Genomic DNA, 20173 nt, shown 5'->3' with positions numbered 1-20173 from the left:
AGTCCTGAACTGCAAAATGTAAAACTAAGAGTAGTTCTAGACACTTGGTGCTGTCATATTTTTAAGGGCCAGAATAATTGTATTAAAGGTCCCATGTCATGCTTTTCTGGTACCCGTCCTCTTGTGTGTTATTAAGGTTTTTATGCATGTAAACGGTCTGCAAAGTCACAAACCCTGAAAGTACACCCTGTAGCGAGAAAAACTCTTAACACAGAAAATACCTGTCTATGCTGCCCCAGAATGCCTCATTGGAGATTTCTCTTTTTCTTCCTGGTACTATGTCACGTAACGACGACCCAAATGGACCAATCCGTGGAACCGTTACGTTATGTCCGCGGAGCCGTTACGTTAAGTCCGTGGATTGGTCCAAATGGACCAATCCACTGACTTCCTCACACACACACACACACACACACACACACACACACACACACACACACACACACACACACACACACTCAATCTTTTCTCAGCTGCAGCTCCGCCGATTTCTCCTCCCTGAGAAGTTCGAGGTTGTGAAGGAAGTCCTTGACGGTCCTACTAACTCGAGCAATTTTAAATTTTTCAAAGTAAAATAAAACAATAAAAGAAAAGAAGAAGGAAGGTGGGAGGGGCACATCTAACGACCAACAGAGCCGGCAATAAGGGTTGTGCAGGGTTAGCTTAGGGACGTTTTTCCCTTCGACCTGGGGGGGAAGACCAACAATTCAACCTATAATAAGGAAAAAGCCTACTTCTTCGCAGCCTTTAGGACTTTGAACATAACGACTAAACCTAAAAATTTAGAATTTTTTATTTACATTTTTGGTACATCTCAAAAACGTAACCGAATTTATTTAGTATTTTTCTCATAAAAAAAGTACGATAAATTTACCGCGTCCCCCGTTAAAAACCGAAAATTTACGTACCGTTTTACTTTTCCTATTAACACTATAAACAAAATCCAAAAATATAAAACTATATTTCCCTCCTCCTAAGGCCTTCCGACGTCGGGGTAAATTAAGGACATTTGGTTGATTTTTTGTGGTATTATAAAGAAACGGACTGTTGGCATGACATATAACCTAAACGCAAGGTGACCAAAAACAGGGAAACAACGAAGGTCCGTCGCCGTCCGGTTTGTTTGGTTGGGAAGGGGGCCCGTTGGTTTTAAGAAGAACCGACCCCCGCAACTTGTCTACCTTCGTAGGGGTTAAACTAGGTAGGGAGCCTGGTTGGGCGGCGCGAGAGCGAGAGAACGTGAACGAAAAATTAAAAAACGGGTCAATTAAATTAACCTAGTAAGTTTACAAAAAAGGCTACCCTAAGGGGGAGCAAATTTTAACTTTAATTGGTTACACGTAGATACAAATTAAAAAGAATTTAAATAAAAGATTAAACAAACAAATACACGGACAACATCCCCCCCTTTGTACCGATTTTATTTTATTTTGGGTGAATTAAACCAATTAACAATTTTTAATTTTAGTAAAATAAAAATCACAATTGAAACGCAAAACCGGGTACTATAAAAATTTTTGGGTTGTACAAACAATTACTTTCGCTGCAAGACATTGGATCGAATCATAAAGTTGCAAAACTTTTTTCGACCTAACCTAAAGAGTTGTTTTGTTGGTGGGTGTGACTCGGGAAATGGAAAGTCGGTTGAAGTTCAGAATAATTATCGTTAAGCACATCTTAGCTCCCCTCTTGCTCTAAAAAAGAATAACAAAGAAACATAAACCCGCGCTTCGACATACACTAAATTACCCGAGGCGCACATTTAACCAACGGTACAAAAGTTCGGAAGAATTGCATTTAAAGAGTACCTAAAATACAATAAATAACCAATGAGCCATATTAATTGTATTGGGGGTCCAGAACCACTATATCACGGGAAAATTAATTCAGGAAGTCGTACGAGGACAGCGTATGTTGGCAAGACCAACATCTTGGGAGAAATTTGTTTAGGATTTCTATTTAAGAGTCTCCCCCTATGATCGTGAGATTATCTAGTGGATGCTTTGGATGTAACTAGTCGCAAGAGAAAAAGAAGGTCCTTGTTGCGGCGAGTCAAAGGTGCGTACAATGGGCAAAAACAGGGTTTGCAAAGTGGTAACCTAGGAATGGTCCATGGCGCGCGACCTTGTATACCGAGAACGCGGCCTCGGGAGGGGTCCAAACAGATGGTCTCTTGATGCGGCAAAGTCATTATATGAGATAATTAGAGATTTTAAAGGTAACAATGTCGTCATCACAGCAAAGGATACTCCTTTACAAGTCTAAACCGACTATCTCAGCTATAATCATTTGCGGTCTTAATCCTAGACATCTTTCCTTTCGGAACATATACACCCGAACAAGGCATTATAATGGCCAAATATCGTTAGAGATTCAAGTTTAAAGTTTACCCGAACTCGTCAGAAAGGCTTGTTGTACACATATTAATGTTTTTTTTCCCCAGCGTAAATACAAAAAAGATACAAGAAGCGCTAAATACCGGTTTCTACAAATTGAAACGGTGGAAATAACGATGGGACCGTCAAAACACACCGTCCCATTAACGTACGGTTAAATTGGGCAATATACCGTACCAGAGATCTTACCCCTTCAAAAGTTTTACCTTCTTTATATTCGTCACTTTCCAGTTACCGCCCTTTTCAAAATGTTCCCAGTCCGTATATCATATCATCTCTCTTCCTATATGTTGCCTGAACTCGACATAGGGTGAAAACGACAATGTATATTTAATCTGATGAAATAGTATATGTACGCACACATATACCGTCCAGTATTGGCATGAACAAGATGTCCCCGACGTCGGACCACCAGAGACGAGGCCAGAGGGTCAAAACAGCTCGTTTCGGCTGTGTATGGTCTGCCCGCCCGCGGGTTAGGTGTTGGCGGTGTGATTGGTGGGTGGGGTAGGTAGCTGTTTTGTGGTGTGTGTCTCCTGGTCACAGATTCTTCACAATCTACCACCAACGAAGGGATCACTACGACCATAAACATAAAACCTAAGGATTTCGACTGAGTTCCTTCAAGGTCCAAAATGGGGCCTCATATAATACTAAACATTCTCTTTTGTTCTGGTGGAAAACAAATTTTAATGAAAAGTATGGGGACTCCGGTGTTTGGCCGTCCAGCCTGTCCCAACCTCAAAGGACCGAAAAAAAGGTACCGGGAAAGTCCATGGTCGTTTAAGTAAACATTCCTTTTTTTTAATATTGTAAAGAAAAAAAAGTAAAAACGTAAATTTTTTGTCCTTCTTCCCGTTTTAAATGTTTCCCTTTTTAATTTTGAAAAAGTATAATATAATTAATAAATAATAAAATTGTTCAAAACCCTAGAATGGTTTAAAGAGTTTTTATCGTCAAATAAACTGGCGTTTTTCAAGGGTTTTAATGGAAAGTTTATAAGCCCCTTATAAAAAGGGGTGTAACAAAAAAAAAAGGTAAAGAAGGGTCCCGTGGAAACTTGGGTTGAATTCAAGTTTATTTGTTCCCCGAATTTAATTGTAATGAGCAAAGCGAAGTAAAAAAAGGGTAATGACCGTTCCTAAACCTTCCATCCTATCTAACAATTTTAAACGGGGAACCCGGTCAACCACAGACCAGAAGTGTTTTAGTCCCCTAGATCCAAGGCCACCATATGTAAAACAAGTTGTACCAATCAAACAGTGGTTACCCAACCCCGTGAAAAAATGAAGCATTGACCCTTATCACCCAGCAGATTGAAGGGGGAAACGGGAAGGGAGGAGAGACCTGATAGATTCAAGGGTGCCTACGATACTTAAATTCCTACCCATCACGGAGAACAACACACCTTTGCATCGTGGTGCACCCTGTCCCCTCTCCCGCGCAATTCAGGTTCTTATCAGAATATATTCTCGCGCGACAACTAGGAGGTCCTTTCCGACTTCTTCAGTCTTCCATAACAAGCCTCTCTGGAAGGATAAGGAGAAAAAATTGTGGTGCTCAAAGTGAGGCCCACGGTGCTAACGTTTGTTTTCCCGCGCAGAGAGAAGAATTAAAAAAGTTAACAATAATATGTGATTTTAGAAGTAAAGAGTGGATATCTCTGCGGGTGGTACTAAATACACCACAAAGAATGGAGAGCCCTAACCTCGGGTCAGGGCTCCAAAAGTAAGCACCTCTTCGACAGGTGCATCATATACACCAACATAAACTAACTACGATCTACAGATAGCACACGATATTTTCGTTTTTTAATCTTCATTTTTAGATCGCGTTTTTTCCTTTTCACTTTTTCGCTATGGACACAAACAAAACGACCACACACACACACCAACGACCCACGGTTCCAGTCCCAGGAACCTTGTGTTGTGCTCGATTGCAGTAGTAGTGCACACACACATAACACACACTACACAACGACACGCACCACGTCGCCACGTCAAGAACTCACTACACACACTAAAACACACGTAGAGACAGCTACTCTACCACAGAGAGCACGACAACAAGCGAGCCACACAGCTACGACAACACGACTTCATCACACATTAACCACGACACACACACCACCACACACAACAACTCCATGAGTATTTCTCGGCATGTGTACGGTGTCAAAACGAACGACACAGAAATCAACTTTGGGGTCACGCTAGACAAGTAGACAGTGGTGGCTAGTATGTAGGCTTATTGAACAATAATACCTAGACCAATCGATCGATACGGATTCTTATATTCTTGAAAAAAAAGGTTGGTTCTACTTCTTCTATTTCCCGTGTATGAAATAGTATAGAATAACTATAGAAATAAATAACATAGAGATAAATAGACAACATATAAAACATTACAACATTGAACGAACATTCGGTATAGTACTCGGTTGTGTTGCCCTTCTCGCGAGCAATATTTACATTACATAATACATAATAATAACTACTACTAGTATCACATATACCACACTATCTAACACACTTACCGTTTTTTGAGCCTCTCCACTATAATGCTGGTCCGACGGATGACCACAGAGGTTGTTGGTCCTCGTCCAGTATTTCTGAAGGTTTATGTCTAGGTACAGGTACAGTATCTATGTACCACCTTTTGTCTCGTTATGCGGTCACCCCGCGCAACAAGCTACTGTACACAATCAGATTTATTCTCGGTTCTTATGTGAAACCTTCCTCTCACTAAACATTTTATGAGGTATTTCTTTGTTCTTTTAGACGTAATGTCAAAGACAAAGTACCATCTACTCCTCGCATACTACCATCTGATACAGGGGAGGACATCACCGTCCGAAGCGTACACATCTAGAGGTTACAAAAAAAGTGTAAGAACGGTGATTCAGAGCAAGAGGTATATATTTACAACGGAAGGTAGACAAGCAAAGATGAGCACTGACACATGACGAAATTATTGAATTTGTAATATATTATCTTGGGTTTACTACAGTGAAATTTCCCTCACTAGCTGTCGATACGTGGTAAGAGCGGGCCTGACGTAATCAAAGCGGAATCTCCTACACCACCATCTTACACACCACAACACGGGGGGGGTCGAATTAAAGTACAGGTGTACCTATCTCACACCACACATCTTACCACTAGTTGATTATTATATAGGAAGAGGGTGTCTATAACAGAGTTGGCTCGTTACTCGTCAGACGAGGAGGTATTAGAGATATTACAAGGACATAGTGCAAAGACATTCTACGGTAAGAGGACGGAGGGTGTGGCACGAAAGCGGACTCACGCACATTACGCTACTAAGTACTTTTAACAACTGGAAACTAGATACTTTTCACGCGTACTGTCACACTAGGACTGTACGGAGGAGGGGGTTGCGAGCGCTAGTTAAAGCTAGTAGGGACTAATGAGTCGCTCTCGAAACTCCGCAACGAGATATGTACCCATAGCCGAGTTTGTTCCTTTACTATCTTAACTATCTATCCGCTTGCTACTCCATTATTTATCTTCGGTACACAATAAAACAAAACAAAACATACATACTTCGCCTCCCGTCAGGGTATTGAGTATGAGGATGTACCGAGTATAGACCGCCGAGAATTAGAGGTACAAGACACTCTCTCACACAACACACTACTTTTACTATACATTACCGATCGGACTTTGGACTCCTACAACTGACAACAGTGCCCTGACTCCCTCTCTTTATTTACCATACAACAAGACAGAGCCAGGTTGTATGCTGGGGTCGATTGTCTGTACACACAATACAATCCCCTACATCCTTCTTACTCACGTGTTCTGTAACGCTACAATGACACAGTTAGCAACTATTCACACCCGGATCTATAAACTAGTATAGGGAGAGAGCGAGAGATCACATCGGTACGTACATAACCTCTGTTTGTACATGGACAACGACCAACCCGTTTCGACAAACAAACAATGTTACTAATAATAATCCGGATTCAGAAACAAAAAATGAGAGCTAGATCTTTCCTTAGCTCGACATTAGCACCTATCTGATACCGGTATGTTTTATATGGAAAATATACCACAACTTTCGACGTCAAAACAAAAAAGATTTTTCACGTACCCAAAAACCCAAACTTATTTCGACTAAACACTATAGTCTGATACACCTGAATTTCTTCGAAACCCAGGAAAATGAACATCTGCAGCCACAACAGTCACAACCCAACACAACACACGGGGGTTTGACAAAAAAAAGTAACACAAACGGACCCTTTCCTTTCTCTTATCTTCTCTTCACAACCCCTTTTTTTCGGCCAGGAAAAGCGTCCGAAACTTACAACGAGTTTAGAGTAAACCAGACCTTATCTCGAGAACCCAACCCTGTCTGTGCGGGCTCCATCACAAACACATACTCAGAGTGTGGGAACGTGTCGAACAAAGTATAAATTTGCTTCCGTTTCCAAACATCAACATGGGTGTTACACTTTATCTTAGTGCTATCTCAGGCCTAATTACCCTTAACATTTACCTACAAGTGGATCCCCAAAAGCTCCAGATGATCTACTTTAACGCGATCTCTCCTCGCCTTACGTCTCATGGCGCACATGTAAGACATACACACTGCTTCCACCCCAACTTATGTCGTCTCAGTTTTGAGATCTTATCTTTACTATATTCATTCTCACACACATTCACTCTAGCGAGTCGCATTAATTTGTAGACATATTAAGATATCGGGACAGTAAGGTAGATTAGAGTACACAAGGTGTACTAACGAATGTTGTGTTGACCTATTGTCTTCCTTTAACATTGATTTAACAGACCATGCGATTCTTACCTCATCTCTTCTGCTCTCATTATGTTCCCTACACAATTCTCTGTTCACCATTCTACACACTCCTCTTGCTTATATCCACACTTGGACATAACTCGGGTTCGGACGTATAAAAAGATATGCCACAACATGTGTTGTTAGGTGTAAGGGTACTCTGTTATCCTATATAACAGGTCCTTTATGTGAAGATTTTTTTGTACCCGGATGGTTTTAGATTTATAGTAGTATGACCAGACAAGAGTATGATAATTGGACATAACGGAGCTGTTTGCTTATATCTGGCTGTACTAAGAGCAGCGGAACAAACACGGGCGTACCCTAATTTCGAAACAAAAATTTCCTGCCGAACATCTAACACCCAAAACACGTGTGAACGAGCATAGGATAGAGCTATTTGTGTCCCTTCCAAAACCTCACGCTGGGCCTAGACTGAGTGTGTATCTCAATTGAAAGTGGCCGCCTACGACTACACAGACGTTTATAACGCGTGACTTCATTATGGTCTCACCCGGCGGTTTTCTACATGGCGAATTGGTCCCGTACTTTGGAACGACTTAATGTGTCATAAATATGATAGAGTCTAGTCGCGCAAACAGTAATTTTAAAAGACCAACGGACAGAAAAATACCTAGACAAATTACTCACGTGAACATTATCACATATGTACATATCGGGTCGAAAACCGGTAAAGTGAGTCGACCAAACTTTTTCACAGTCTTATTATGTTTATTTTAGGTATCTACACAATGAATTATACGATTCAAGATGTACGTAAATATCTTTGCTTATCACTTTTCTCTATAGCAACAACTATAGTGGGATCTGCACCTATGGTACACGTTTGAGCTAACTGGTAACTGGATATACTAACTTTTGGTGGGAAGCACACATCACGCGTAAGTCGTGTGTACCCACATCACACGTTCTCAAGAGATTCGAGAAGTCCTCTAAGGTAATCTGAATTTAATCAATCTATGTAAGAAAATTACATTCAGTGATTCTGTTTTCAATGAGACACTTAGGATTCATACATTAGCCGGTATATTATGATCAATTTTCCCAACACAAGTGTTTCTCTGACGGCGAAAGGAGTAACTAGTCATGATACATAATATGTTTTATTCTCTTATTGTCTTATTGTGCACCTCAACGTATTTATTAGTAAAGTATAGAACATTTCTAAAGTTTAGGTTTTCTATTGTATGTGCCCAACTGTATTTATCCACACAAGCGTACAACATTCTTATACGTTTTCTTTTTATTTACGACAAGTAAGACAAAGTGGTACCCAAACAACTCTACATAGCGTATATAAACTCAGGGATTACAACGAGAGTTCTACTAACGTGAGCGTTCTGGTAACAAAGACAGAAAATTGATGAGCTGTATATGACAATTATTATTTATCGATACAAATGAGGATCTCACCTTCGTTACTATGTATCGCGTATTGAGGTATCCTTGTATTGACCAAGGAAAGTCCATAGACTATATCAGAGTATATATGTATCCTATAACAAAAAATATACTATCGAATGATATCTCTTGGGGGGGTATTGTACCAACCACTGCAGCACACTTAACTGACACAGCTAGAGCGGTGATCCATCAATGTATCTGTAAGGAGCGGACAAAGTATATTCTAATGGAAAAGTACACAACATAGGTATACTGCAGTTTACAGACCAGAACAATAAGTGAAAATCCCCCAACCGCATCCCACCAGGGGATTTACCCGACTTACAGGTTCATATCTAAAAGGTATTTATATCTTACACGATACAACAGAGGAAACGTTGGGCCCACTAGGGAATTCGAATTTGTATATTATCTGATTTAATAAGATAGGCCCATCTAGTGTTCCATCGGATGCAACAACTCTAGTTTTACGAGATGATCAGCAAATTTGTGGGCTAACAAACACACAGAACAAACATGTTCACGATAAAGTAAGGTCACCCACAGGCTACTTATCGATGACAAATTGTGTTGTCTAGGAGTTCGAATTACAAAACTCTCAGGTAGTGGTTCACACCTACAGAACTATAATGGTATACCTTTGTTATTTACTGAATCACATGGTTGTAGGTCTATTCAGCCAGCAGTCTCGGTCCAAGGTTGGACTCCCAGTTATGGGAACCCTTCCACCCGTCGGTTTGATATATATGCCTATCCTCGTTGTCCACCTAAAATGACAGCTGGACTACACTGAGAGCTTACACTATTTAGTCGATTTTTGTAATGGTATTAAGGTAGCATGCTATTCAAGTTCTGTATTCTTCTTCTTGTAATAAGAGGTCCCTAGAAGGTTTTGATATTATGGCTTATGAATGTGACTTGTTTTTATATTTGCGGCTTGTGAAAACACACAAACGACAAAGGAGTCAAAAAAGTTGAGCGTCACGTAACATTGCGTTTTCTATTCTATTTCACTGTAGCAAAGATAATAATAGTGATTTAGATTTGGTTAAAAGAGATGGTTCCTATAACAATGTCTGCTCCTATAGACTTTAATCTTTTGACAGACACTACCTCAGCCGTTCGTCTGAAAGAGCCGCATACTGGCTAGTTTCTTTTTTGAGGTGTAGGAGAAGTAGGTAGCGTTATCCGACAACGGTATATGATTGCCTATCGACGGTAGATTTTGGTCTCTAACTAATAATAGAACACTCCACACCCGGTATCCACGTTTATTGTAATCCCCCACCCCGATGTCGTAGAGTTTTGGCCCGCGACGAGTTGATCGTATAACAAACGATGTTTACACAGGTAAGGCCACACGGTTAATCGCACTTTCCCCAGCCAGCGGTCTCAACAGCTACCAGTATCAGTCCATAGCACCCATCACTCAACATGTAATCCGCACATAAGTCACACTAAAGCAACAACTTGCCCATACATGCAACTTTTTTCATAAGCTGTTCAAATTCAGAAGCCACGAGGAGTCTAAAGACAGTTATTAGATTGTTAACCATGACAGGGAGACGAGTTATTGCGGTGATTGGGAGGATCGGTGGTGGATATCACCCTCGGTATACACCTACAGTGATAGTTGGAGAAAGCAAGGATTGTGCACTTAGGAATCAGACGCTGCGAGGGTTACTATAGTGGAATTAGATGGGATGTGGTGCGTATGCTGACCGAGAGGGCGCATAAGCGGGCGAGCGCGGCAGAGCGCGCGGTCTGGTGTCGTTTTTGGGGTGCGGCGTTTGATCGACAGGAGTGTGTTTACGGTTGTATCTGAGAGACAGTTTCTGCGCACCGACCGCCATACAAAACACACCTGTGGGATTCCGTGTGGACACTTTACCTTAGTACGGCAGATTAGTCGCTGCAGCCTTTGACTGCAGCTCCACTCTGCGTTCGTGTGCTGAGTGTCGGAGTCAGCNATGTGTGATGAGAGAAGAAAAGAAAGTAAAAAGGCTTGGAAAAGCAGCAGAATATTTGAACTGCAAACTTTTGAACTAACTTGATGGCGACAGATCATTCGCCATCAAGTTAGTTCAAAAGTTTGCAGTTCAAATATTCTGCTGCTTTTCCAAGCCTTTTTACTTTCTTTTCTTCTCTCATCACACATTCAAGCCCCCAGTGTTCATGTATCATTTAAATCTAAATTCTTCACTTTCTTCTTACACATTACATTTCAGCATGGCAGTTTAGCGTCAGCTTTTCAGCATAAAGCCTTCCCACTAGCAATTTATTCAGGAATTGCATTCTCTAGTTACAATTAGCTCTACCTTTACCAGCTTTGATAGCACTCTAATGCATCAATAACTATGATCAAAACACAAGATATATATTATCCTGAAATGGGTCAATCTGATTAATGAGTACTTTTACTTTTGGTATATCTTGATGTTAGTACTTTTACTTAAGCAAGTTTTTGGATGCAGGACATTTAATTGTAACAGAGTATTCCAACTATCTGGTTTGTACTTTTACTTAAGTACACAAGCTGAGCACTAAAACCAGAATTAATACCAGCAGTGTATGAGAATAAATGTAGGCATGACAACCCGTTTTATGACTAGAGTCTAAGCTGCAGGTTCACCATGGACTAATAATTAACAAGCTTTCAAATCTTAAAAGGAAATCCACCGGCGCGCGCCACTATGATAAAGTTTTGTAAAATGATAGCTTACAAAGTCTTCAATACTACAATGATCATAACATGAGTTACCTAACTGTCTATTCTGTCATGGTATTCATTAAAGCAATATACTGTTTAAATTGACTAGTCCTCATATATTAACAGCACGTTTACCATCTAGATTAGCTACAAATAAATATAACTCAATCTTAACTCATTATTTCATTCAATGTTTCCAACTTACCATCAAAGCTCTGATAACGGTGTCCTGTTTACTCATCGTGTATCGACCGTAGTGAAAGTGTGTATGGAGCAACTCTCAGCTAGTTAGACCTGTCCAACATTATGGTTTCCCATTTGGCTTTCCTCGCCCCTCCCACAGTGTCCCTCCCCTCCTCCCCCCTCCTGCAGCCCAAAACAAATGTCCCTCTGCTGGAGGAAAGAGAACAGTACACTGACAGTGAGATAATCAAAACAAAACATCCAGATACATTTCCAGTTTTCTTCTTTTTTACCACGTTCACCCTTTTTATGCAATAACCCAAATATTGCAGTGTGCAGTAATGAAATATTCCTAAAATAAATGTGATATTGATATTAATAAAAGGGAGTAATCAACACATCTTTTCAGATCAACGAAACCAACATGCTGTATCACATCCACTCCTCTCTCAGGAATGTCATGGAGCAGGTTGAGGTATGTTAGCACTGTGTTTCTTATTTGAAGGGAAATGAAAGAAGCCAGAAGGACTTGTACGTTCGAGCACTCATATGACACTTTTTTTTCCCGTTGAGTATTGTTTTGGACGTTATAGAAGGCAACCTTTGTACTATCAACTTCCTAATCAGGTCATTTGAAACAGTTAAAGTAGATTTTTGGATTATAAATCTCTTAGTTTGACTATAGCAATATTTATAAGGATTTAGAAAGCCCAACATGGCATTTTAGTGGGAATGACAGCAACGGCACTCCACTGAATGTGTCACTAAGGTGTCAGCTGAGGTGACCGGCGCAGAGGAGTGTACTGTATGGAGAAGAGAAGCAAGAGATGCATTTCAACCACACAACTCCCCACATTTTACCAACCAAAAACACCAAACCTGGATTTCCTGGTTACTATGCCCTCATCCCCATACTGCTCATACTGTTTGGATGTGCGGTGGCAATGGTAAGAACACATTTTCATATTAAAGCACACATGGCTGAATGATAAGTATTTTTAACCTTTTTTTGTTATGCTTCTCTTTAGGTTTATTATTTCAGAAGAAGGTCAAGGTAAGTGGGTTTCTGTGTTTTAAGCATAACTTTTAAACCAATTTGGTATCTTTTATGTTGTTCTAACATTTATTTTGTATACTTTTATACAGATTAGATGATCTACGTCATAGGCTGATTCCTCTTTACACCTACGACCCCGCAGAGGAGCAGTGGGACGACCGTGACAGGGAGGAGGACGAGGAGCAGGCTGTGAGAAAACCTTTAAACTTTATAAACCACTTACAATAAATAAATACATTTGAGATCATATCCATGCCTAGTTGGTACTCAGAATTTATATTTATTCAGATTTGTTCCTTATTTTCAGGAACCTTTATACAAGAGGGGGAAGCTGTCCTTTTCATCTTAACATGGATTATGAAGTGGAAATCAAGAAAGTTAAACATATGTGGCCATTTGGACAGATGATTTACAAATGCAGACTGGCGGCTTCATGAACTTTGAAAACATCTGAATGTCATTCATCAGCCACTAGCACCATATCGAATAATTGATTTTCAAGATCATGTTCATTGCAGAGCTGCAGACAACGGTTGTCACTGTGATCCTCTTTTTGTGTGTGTTTTCTTTTAGAGAATGTAAGTGTTTAAGGATTAAGCAATACACTATTGTTGAGCAATAAACTAAGACCAAATCAAAAAATGCTTTTGTTTTGTTTGTGTAATTCAAAGAAATGTTGATGGGTTATGCTTAAAGAGCTTCAAAGACACACACCTGTCTCTGCTTGGCAATCAGAGTGTGTGCTGCTGTTTGGAGGTTCTTCAGGTTGACTCTTGACATCTTCACATGTTATGGAGAGTTTTACATACAGGAAGATGGGATCACAAACAAAGAGACGGTAATAATTTAAGTACATCTCAAAATCCAAACTCCTAACTGAAATATGTGATTATTAAATGAAAGAATGTTTCCTGTCTGTATCCTTGTTACATTAGTCCTGATCTGTTGGGGCCACACTGGATCCTGTCCTCCATCCTGATGGCTGCAGCTCTGTTCCTCCCCTCTCTGAGTCTGGACAGCCTGCTGTGTAAATTCTGTCCTCTGCAGCACAAAGGCACGTCCTGTCCTGGGATCAGCAGCCAGTGTCTGCCTGACCAGCGCTGCTCCAGCTCCAGAGGACACTTCGGCTCCCTCCACGTCCTCTCTGCTCAGGGCTGCGTGGACGCTGAACTCTGTGGCTCCCATGAGATGGCCTCTTTTCGAGGGGTAAAGTACAACGTCAGCCACACCTGCTGCTGCAGAGACAAATGTAACGGCCATCCAAACTCTAACAACAACCTGAAGAAGCTATTGGGGATGCTAGCCGACAAACTACATTACCCTAACATCACTAGTGTTCTTAGAGAGGAGCATTGGGATTCATGTGCAAATTACACATCTTCAAATACGTTGCCTACCAATGCATCATAGAAGTGTTTGTATAAGGCTGGGGAGCGGCCTGTTAGCCATAGGCACTTACCTGAGCCTTCAAATAGTCACTAGCATTTCAACAGATGTTTGTGATTATCAGTATTTTAGCTAAATTACTGTTAAAATGCTTCATTGTCAGTGTTTCATGTACATTTTTGATCCAGAGAGAAAAGGGTGGACAGCTATCCTCCTGGTATTTTATAAACACTATTGATGTGGTAACTTATGAGTTCAGCAAAATCACCATGATTAAACTTCCCACTTGGTTTAGTTCCTTCGAGTTGATTTTACCAGCAGGTGTGCAGGGAGGTGTGGCCTCTGCATGCAGATCTCAGTGGTGAGACAAGAGTTCATCAGGAGGAGCTCTGAGAGGTTTCGACTGGAATTAAAATCTTAACAAATGTAAGTCTTCATAATGCTTTTTATATTTGAATTTGCACACTGAAAAAACGTCTGACATCACTTTCTGCCTTTAGCACTTTAAAACTGGCAATCAGTAGATTCTGCTGAGCAGAGATTACTGACACCTGTGTATAAGAAGAAAGGCTTGAATTAACTTTTCAACTGGTTTATTCTGAACTTGGCTTGAGACAAGAAATGGAAGGATAACAAGTGATTAAAACTTAACTTTTTTTTACTATGTACAAGTTTACGTATTAGTCTATTGGAGTTTTACAGAGGCAAGTGTAGTACAAAAACAATTGTCTCTTGTCTGTTGGGCCTCTGAAGAAATGTTGTCAAGTGTGACATAATAATTTATACAGATTGGTCTTGGCTCTGAAACCACACATTTAACAGAAAGTGTGCCAACTAGGCAAGTGGCCTATGAAAAAGTAATGTACAAGGAAAAAATACTAAATACATTGCATTTTGTGAAATGTAGGATTCAGTGCATTTGGAACTTGATGCATACTGCATTATAAACCTCTCACAAATGTGTAACTTTATGGAAGTGCAAACTGCAGATGTCTTGTTTTATGATTTATTTAATCTATAGAATACAAGGTCATGAGGTCAGTGAAGTACTCAATGCCTCTCTTTACCGTTGCAGGTGGAACATGTCCCAGCTCCTGCAGGCTGCTGCTCTGTGGATCTACCTGCTCCTGCCCTCGCTGCTCTGTGCAAACATGCGCTGCTACTACAGCCCCATCCTGGAGAAGGGGGATAAATTTAATCTCATCGTGTCAGAGTGCCGTCCTGATGAGATATGCTTTAAGGCAGAAGGTCGCTATGGAAACTACAGCGCCCTGTCTGCCAGGGGCTGCATGGCAAAGAAGGGCTGCAGCCGGGTGCACAAGATCCGCATCAGAGGAACCTTGTACACCATGAGCTACGGCTGCTGCGATTCACCGTACTGTAACTCCTGCCCAGGGGTCTTCGCCAAACCCCTCGTCATCACACTTACACTATTGACTGTAGCTGTGATGGCCGGCATCTTGTGAAGACACCTCCTGTGCTGTATGATGGGTAATTTTAAGGGGGGTGGGGTTCAGTGCCCAGAGGCATTTCTGCAGCCTCAGCATGGAGTAATGCAGAGGCTGTGTATGGTGAACGCCCAGAAGACACTGAGGTGTGCACCATAGTGATGCCAGAGATTTTAACATTTTATTTTGAATATCATGGTGACCAAAAACTGTTTTCATAATGTTTTAATGTTCTTTAAATAAATATTTGAATATTAAATTATATATATATATATATTTTTGTAAACTTTTCAAACTCTATTCTTTCACACAACACACACCAGACATGGGATGGCGATATATTTTGATTGTCCTATTGTCAACAAAGTGTTTCCATATTCTGATGCACACTGTGAAAAAAAACAAATATCTTTCTGTTCTATAGCATTGCATTGTTTTCCAAAACTATTAAAAGCAATACTACAGTATAAGACATTCTTTTCTACTGATGTTCTTTCATTATTATGAACATGGGAACTGTTGCTCATTTCGAGATGATCCCACATACACCATCCCGCTGCTGAACAATACTTACTAAATTTGCAGCAGAAAATAGTCGCCAACTAATGCAGTGACATGATGTAGATCTATGGTAGGATGGGAATAGGCCATAGTAGAAGGAGTTGGAAGGTATTATGTGACTGACTCACTCATTGAGATTAGTTGACAATAAGAAAAGTATGAAGAAATGGCAGGTTTATCTTTTAGCAGACAAAGACAACAGCTCAAACAACGTGTACAGCTGAGGTTTGGACAGTTCTTTATTTCCCTTTTATAAGGCTGCTGGGTCTCCCCATAGTGGATATACATATATATACAGGAGATTGCTATACTGGAGTTACACTGAGGGCAGAGGGTCCATATTACACAGACTTCAAAAAACAACACTAATAGAGCCTCACCTCCAGGTACCAGAAATCAGCAGAGAGATAGAGAGAGAAAGAGAGAGGGGAGGGGGGAAACAGCACATGAGAAGAGGGGGAGAGAAAGAAGAGGGGAGATGATGCAGTCTGAGAGCGTGAATCGACTGCCTAATAACTTAACACTAGAAAATAACATACAGATTTCACGCACAGTGCATCTTAAATAGGTTACGTGAAGAACCATTTACCATAAATATCTGTATTTTCCGGAATCAACATATATAAAAAATGATTTAAAAAAAACAAACAAAAATCAATGTTCAGTCTTTACTTTTTCTTATTTCTCCTTTTTCCCGTCGTGCAAATCGTTCTTTTAGTTCCTTCTTCCAGTGGAGGCCGGGCTTTTTCCCCACCCTGCCCACGTCCGTTTCAGATAAATGAGGAAAAGGAAACTGAACCCAGCACCCCCCTCCCGCCCTTAAAAGCATATGAATTAGTAGAAAACGAACAAACAAATGAACAGAACACCACAGTCAACTCATCACAAAAAGAACCCACAGACACACAGAACAGCAAGAACACAGTACACTTTTTTTTTTCTTTTTTGAGCTTCTTCATCAGCATCATTCCTTTTTAATGGTCAGTATCATAGTTGTGGTCTTTCTCCTGGCGTACTGGTTGGACAGCTCAGTGGAACTGGGAGGCAACTCTCCAATCGGATGGTCAGTTCAGCAGTGATATATTATCTCTCAATTTCACAGTGTGGTAGGAAAGCGGGGAGGAGGAGAGGGATCGGGGAGTGACGGGGAGGTAAGCCAGAGGGAGGGTAATCGAGGTGGGATCAGGAATCAAAGGAACCACAGCAACAATTAAAAAACAACTAGAAACCCCGACTGTCCAAGAAAACAAGTAAACAAAATGGCCGCTTCACTCCTTTCTTCCGAGTTTCATTCCCGCCGACCTGTGTGGTTGGGAAGGCCTTGATTGGCTGGCGTAAGCTGATTGAATGGCCTGTGTTTGTGGCAGAAGGTAGGGAGAGATGGGTGAGGGAAGTCAAAGGCTGACTGGAATCCACCGGTAGGTGGGACTCGGCAGGACGAGATGTCGTCAGGAGCAAAAGGATGGGCGTGGGCGGTCAATGTGTGATTGGCAGGTCAGAGGGCGAGTCCCGTCTCGGTGGGTTCAGGCACGCTGGTGCAGTGCCCGCCTCTTGCGGCTGTAGTAGTGACGCGCGCCGGTCTGTCTGGCAAAGTTCATCATGTAGTTTTGTTTACGGGTGCTGCAGGGATACAAAAACAGTGAAAGAGGGAGGGGGAAGAGGAGGGGTGTGAACATTAGTGACCGCGTAAAGGGCAATTTAAATCCAAACATTCCCATGCACACACTCTCATCCATGCACGCAACACACGAATGGTTGATGCAGCTTTCGTACTCATTCGCGTCCATGCTGGCATTTCTTTATAATTGTAGCCATAACCTCAAACACTCAACACCTGTATGGTTCTTGGAGAATGGGTGGCACTACTCTACACAACTGGATTTGTTAATGTTTTGCACATATGAGACGCGGCTAGATGGCGAACATGGTGGTAGAACTACATGTATCTAATACCAAATATCACAGGACAAGACATGGGACACAGAGTCTACGAACATACTACCACAGAGGCTAAGGAGGAACTCTGACACTGAGTGTTTGAGGTCAGAGGTAACAGCCGTCACTGGGAGAAAAGAACAATTAAGTAAAGCAAGGCCATAAAAGTGCAGGGTTGTGAGCAGAGGAGGGTGGTTTGGAAACTAAGAGACACAGAGAGAAGCTGCGGGAGATTGCTCTTGCTTAGCCTGTTCATTGCCTCTTCCATCCAGCAGGGCGGTGCCAGTGAGCCAGGAGAGCAGCCAGGGCAGGCAGGGGCCTCTGCGAAGCGGGGGNAACATCCCAGCTTCTACCTGGAAATGTGGACATGCTCATATTGCTAAAAGATAACCTTGATGATGCTAAGTGAGTGAGTGTAAAAACTAAAGTGAAACTTGATTTATTCTATTGCAGGGTCTGATTATTATATTGTTGACACTTTAAAATACTACTATCCTACTAAAATGCTGTACAAATCAGATTTATTATTTAATAAAGAAAAAATATTCAAGTACAAAAAAAAAAAAAAATCATTTTTTTTCTTTATTTTTCAATATCGCGATAAATATCGTGCCGTGGACTTTTCATCGCGATATTATCGTACCGTGAGTTTTTGGTATCGTTACATCCCTAATAATCACAAAAAGTGATGGCGTTTGTTTTTATTTTATAATTTTAAAATGACATTCCATCCTTTAAAAGGATTCAACACATCTCCAGATGAAAAATAAACCCTTATAATGGCGTGGATTTTGAATGTTACAAAATCCCTCAAGGCATTTTTTATGCAGTATTGTAGAAATGTCAACAGTACTGTGTGTGTGTGTATATGTGTGATGTAATCCATCACTATACCTATATCTGTTTGTGTTGTTGCAAACTGTTTTAGTGTTTTTGACCCAGCTGCAGATATATGAGCCAAAACACACGACTCAATAACTTTCTCCAAAAGAGTGCTGTTGTTGTTGTAGGTCATCACACTCCAGCCCAAGCAGTCCTTTTGTTGCCATGCAGGGCATCATTCTTCATTCATATCAAGTCAAAGCCCATATAGCGGGAGAGTTTCATCTTACTAACCTCCATCCAGCCCCTTGCATTTCTCCACGGATCGACATATATCCTTTTTCTTCACTTATGGCTGTCTGTCTGTCTGTCTGTGGACAACAACAACATGACTGAGGCAGGAGCTCCCTCCCAGTGCACACACACACTCTCTCAAACACAAGCATCCTTCCCATTCACCTCCACAGCATCAACCATCTTACACACACGCATCACCCAGTATCCTCCCCGACCCCTCNACTTCCTCCTCCTCCTCCTACGATTTCTCCTTTCCTTTCTCAAAACTCAACCATCCGTTGTATTCCAGAGTGGGGAGATGAAAAGAGGAAAGGGGAAAGATTGAGTTTTGAGAAAGGAAAGGAGAAATCGTAGGAGGAGGAGGAGGAAGTAAGGTAGGGTACGGTGCAGCACAAGCAGAGGAGGGAGCAGGACCATCAAACACGTCAGTACATTAAGCAGCAGGGAGGAGAAGCGTGTGGAGCAAAGGAGAAGATTGAGCAGGAGTAGGAGTGAGAGGGAAATATGTATAAGGAGTGGAGGAGTGGTAAACAGAGAGAAATAAACAACAGAGCAAAGTGTGAGGATCACAGTCACTCTTTTCAGCAGACACTGTTGAAACCGTGCGAGTGCGAGGAAGGAGGTGGGACAGGTCGCGACCATGGAGACCAGGGGCAGCTCAGGAGAAGCATAAATGTGTGTGTGTGTAACTTTGTATCAGCTGTACATGAAACATTAAAGGTGGGTAGGTAAGTTTCAGAAACCGGCTCGAGATACACTTTTTGTTATATTCCATGGAATGCTCTTAACATCCCGATAGCAATGAATATCTGAAGTGCTTTGACAACAAATCCATAAAAAAATGTCATCTGTGGAACCCGTAATACTGTAAAAACTACAACCAATCCGTTTAGCCGGGCCGGCTAAACGGATTGGATTGCCGCCCTGTCTGTCAGCCTTCCATCTCGTGCACGCACAAATGTATCTCGTGCCCTCATTGGGCGTGCATTGCAGCAGTACTTCAATGACTCGCCAGCAACAGGCGGCCACTTTCACCATGGCAGAGTTAGGTTCAACATCGTCTACTGGTCGCAAAAGAAAAAATGTAACGGAGCAAATTAAGAACAAAAAGAAAGTGGAAACTAGG

General features: G+C 41.3%; 1 protein-coding gene and 1 long non-coding RNA gene across 3 annotated transcripts in view; one reads left to right on the top strand and one right to left on the bottom strand.

The window, feature by feature from the left end:
* The first annotated feature begins 11981 nt into the window (after nt 1–11981).
* On the top strand, nt 11982–15696 carry LOC104942406 (uncharacterized). 2 transcript variants are annotated; one of them, XR_798010.1, is made up of 7 exons: nt 11982–12488; nt 12570–12595; nt 12688–12787; nt 12906–13436; nt 13534–13804; nt 14280–14410; nt 15060–15696. It is a non-coding gene; the product is annotated as an uncharacterized lncRNA (long non-coding RNA). The 2 variants fall into 2 exon arrangements; XR_798009.1 differs by having other exon boundaries at nt 13534–14410.
* A 978-nt stretch (nt 15697–16674) lies between these two features.
* Nucleotides 16675–20173, bottom strand: part of LOC104950072 (reelin) — a 93087-nt gene continuing 89588 nt past the window's right edge. The window contains exon 63 of the mRNA XM_010776528.1: nt 16675–17613. Within this exon, the coding sequence (XP_010774830.1) occupies nt 17517–17613 (97 nt within the window). The 3' untranslated portion in view covers nt 16675–17516. The remainder of the gene's footprint in view (nt 17614–20173) is intronic.

The sequence above is a fragment of the Notothenia coriiceps genome, unplaced genomic scaffold (genome assembly GCF_000735185.1).
Source record: "Notothenia coriiceps isolate Sejong01 unplaced genomic scaffold, NC01 NC01_scaffold00000339, whole genome shotgun sequence".
Lineage (NCBI taxonomy): Eukaryota > Metazoa > Chordata > Actinopteri > Perciformes > Nototheniidae > Notothenia > Notothenia coriiceps.
This window is presented reverse-complemented; position numbering and strand designations above follow the sequence as displayed.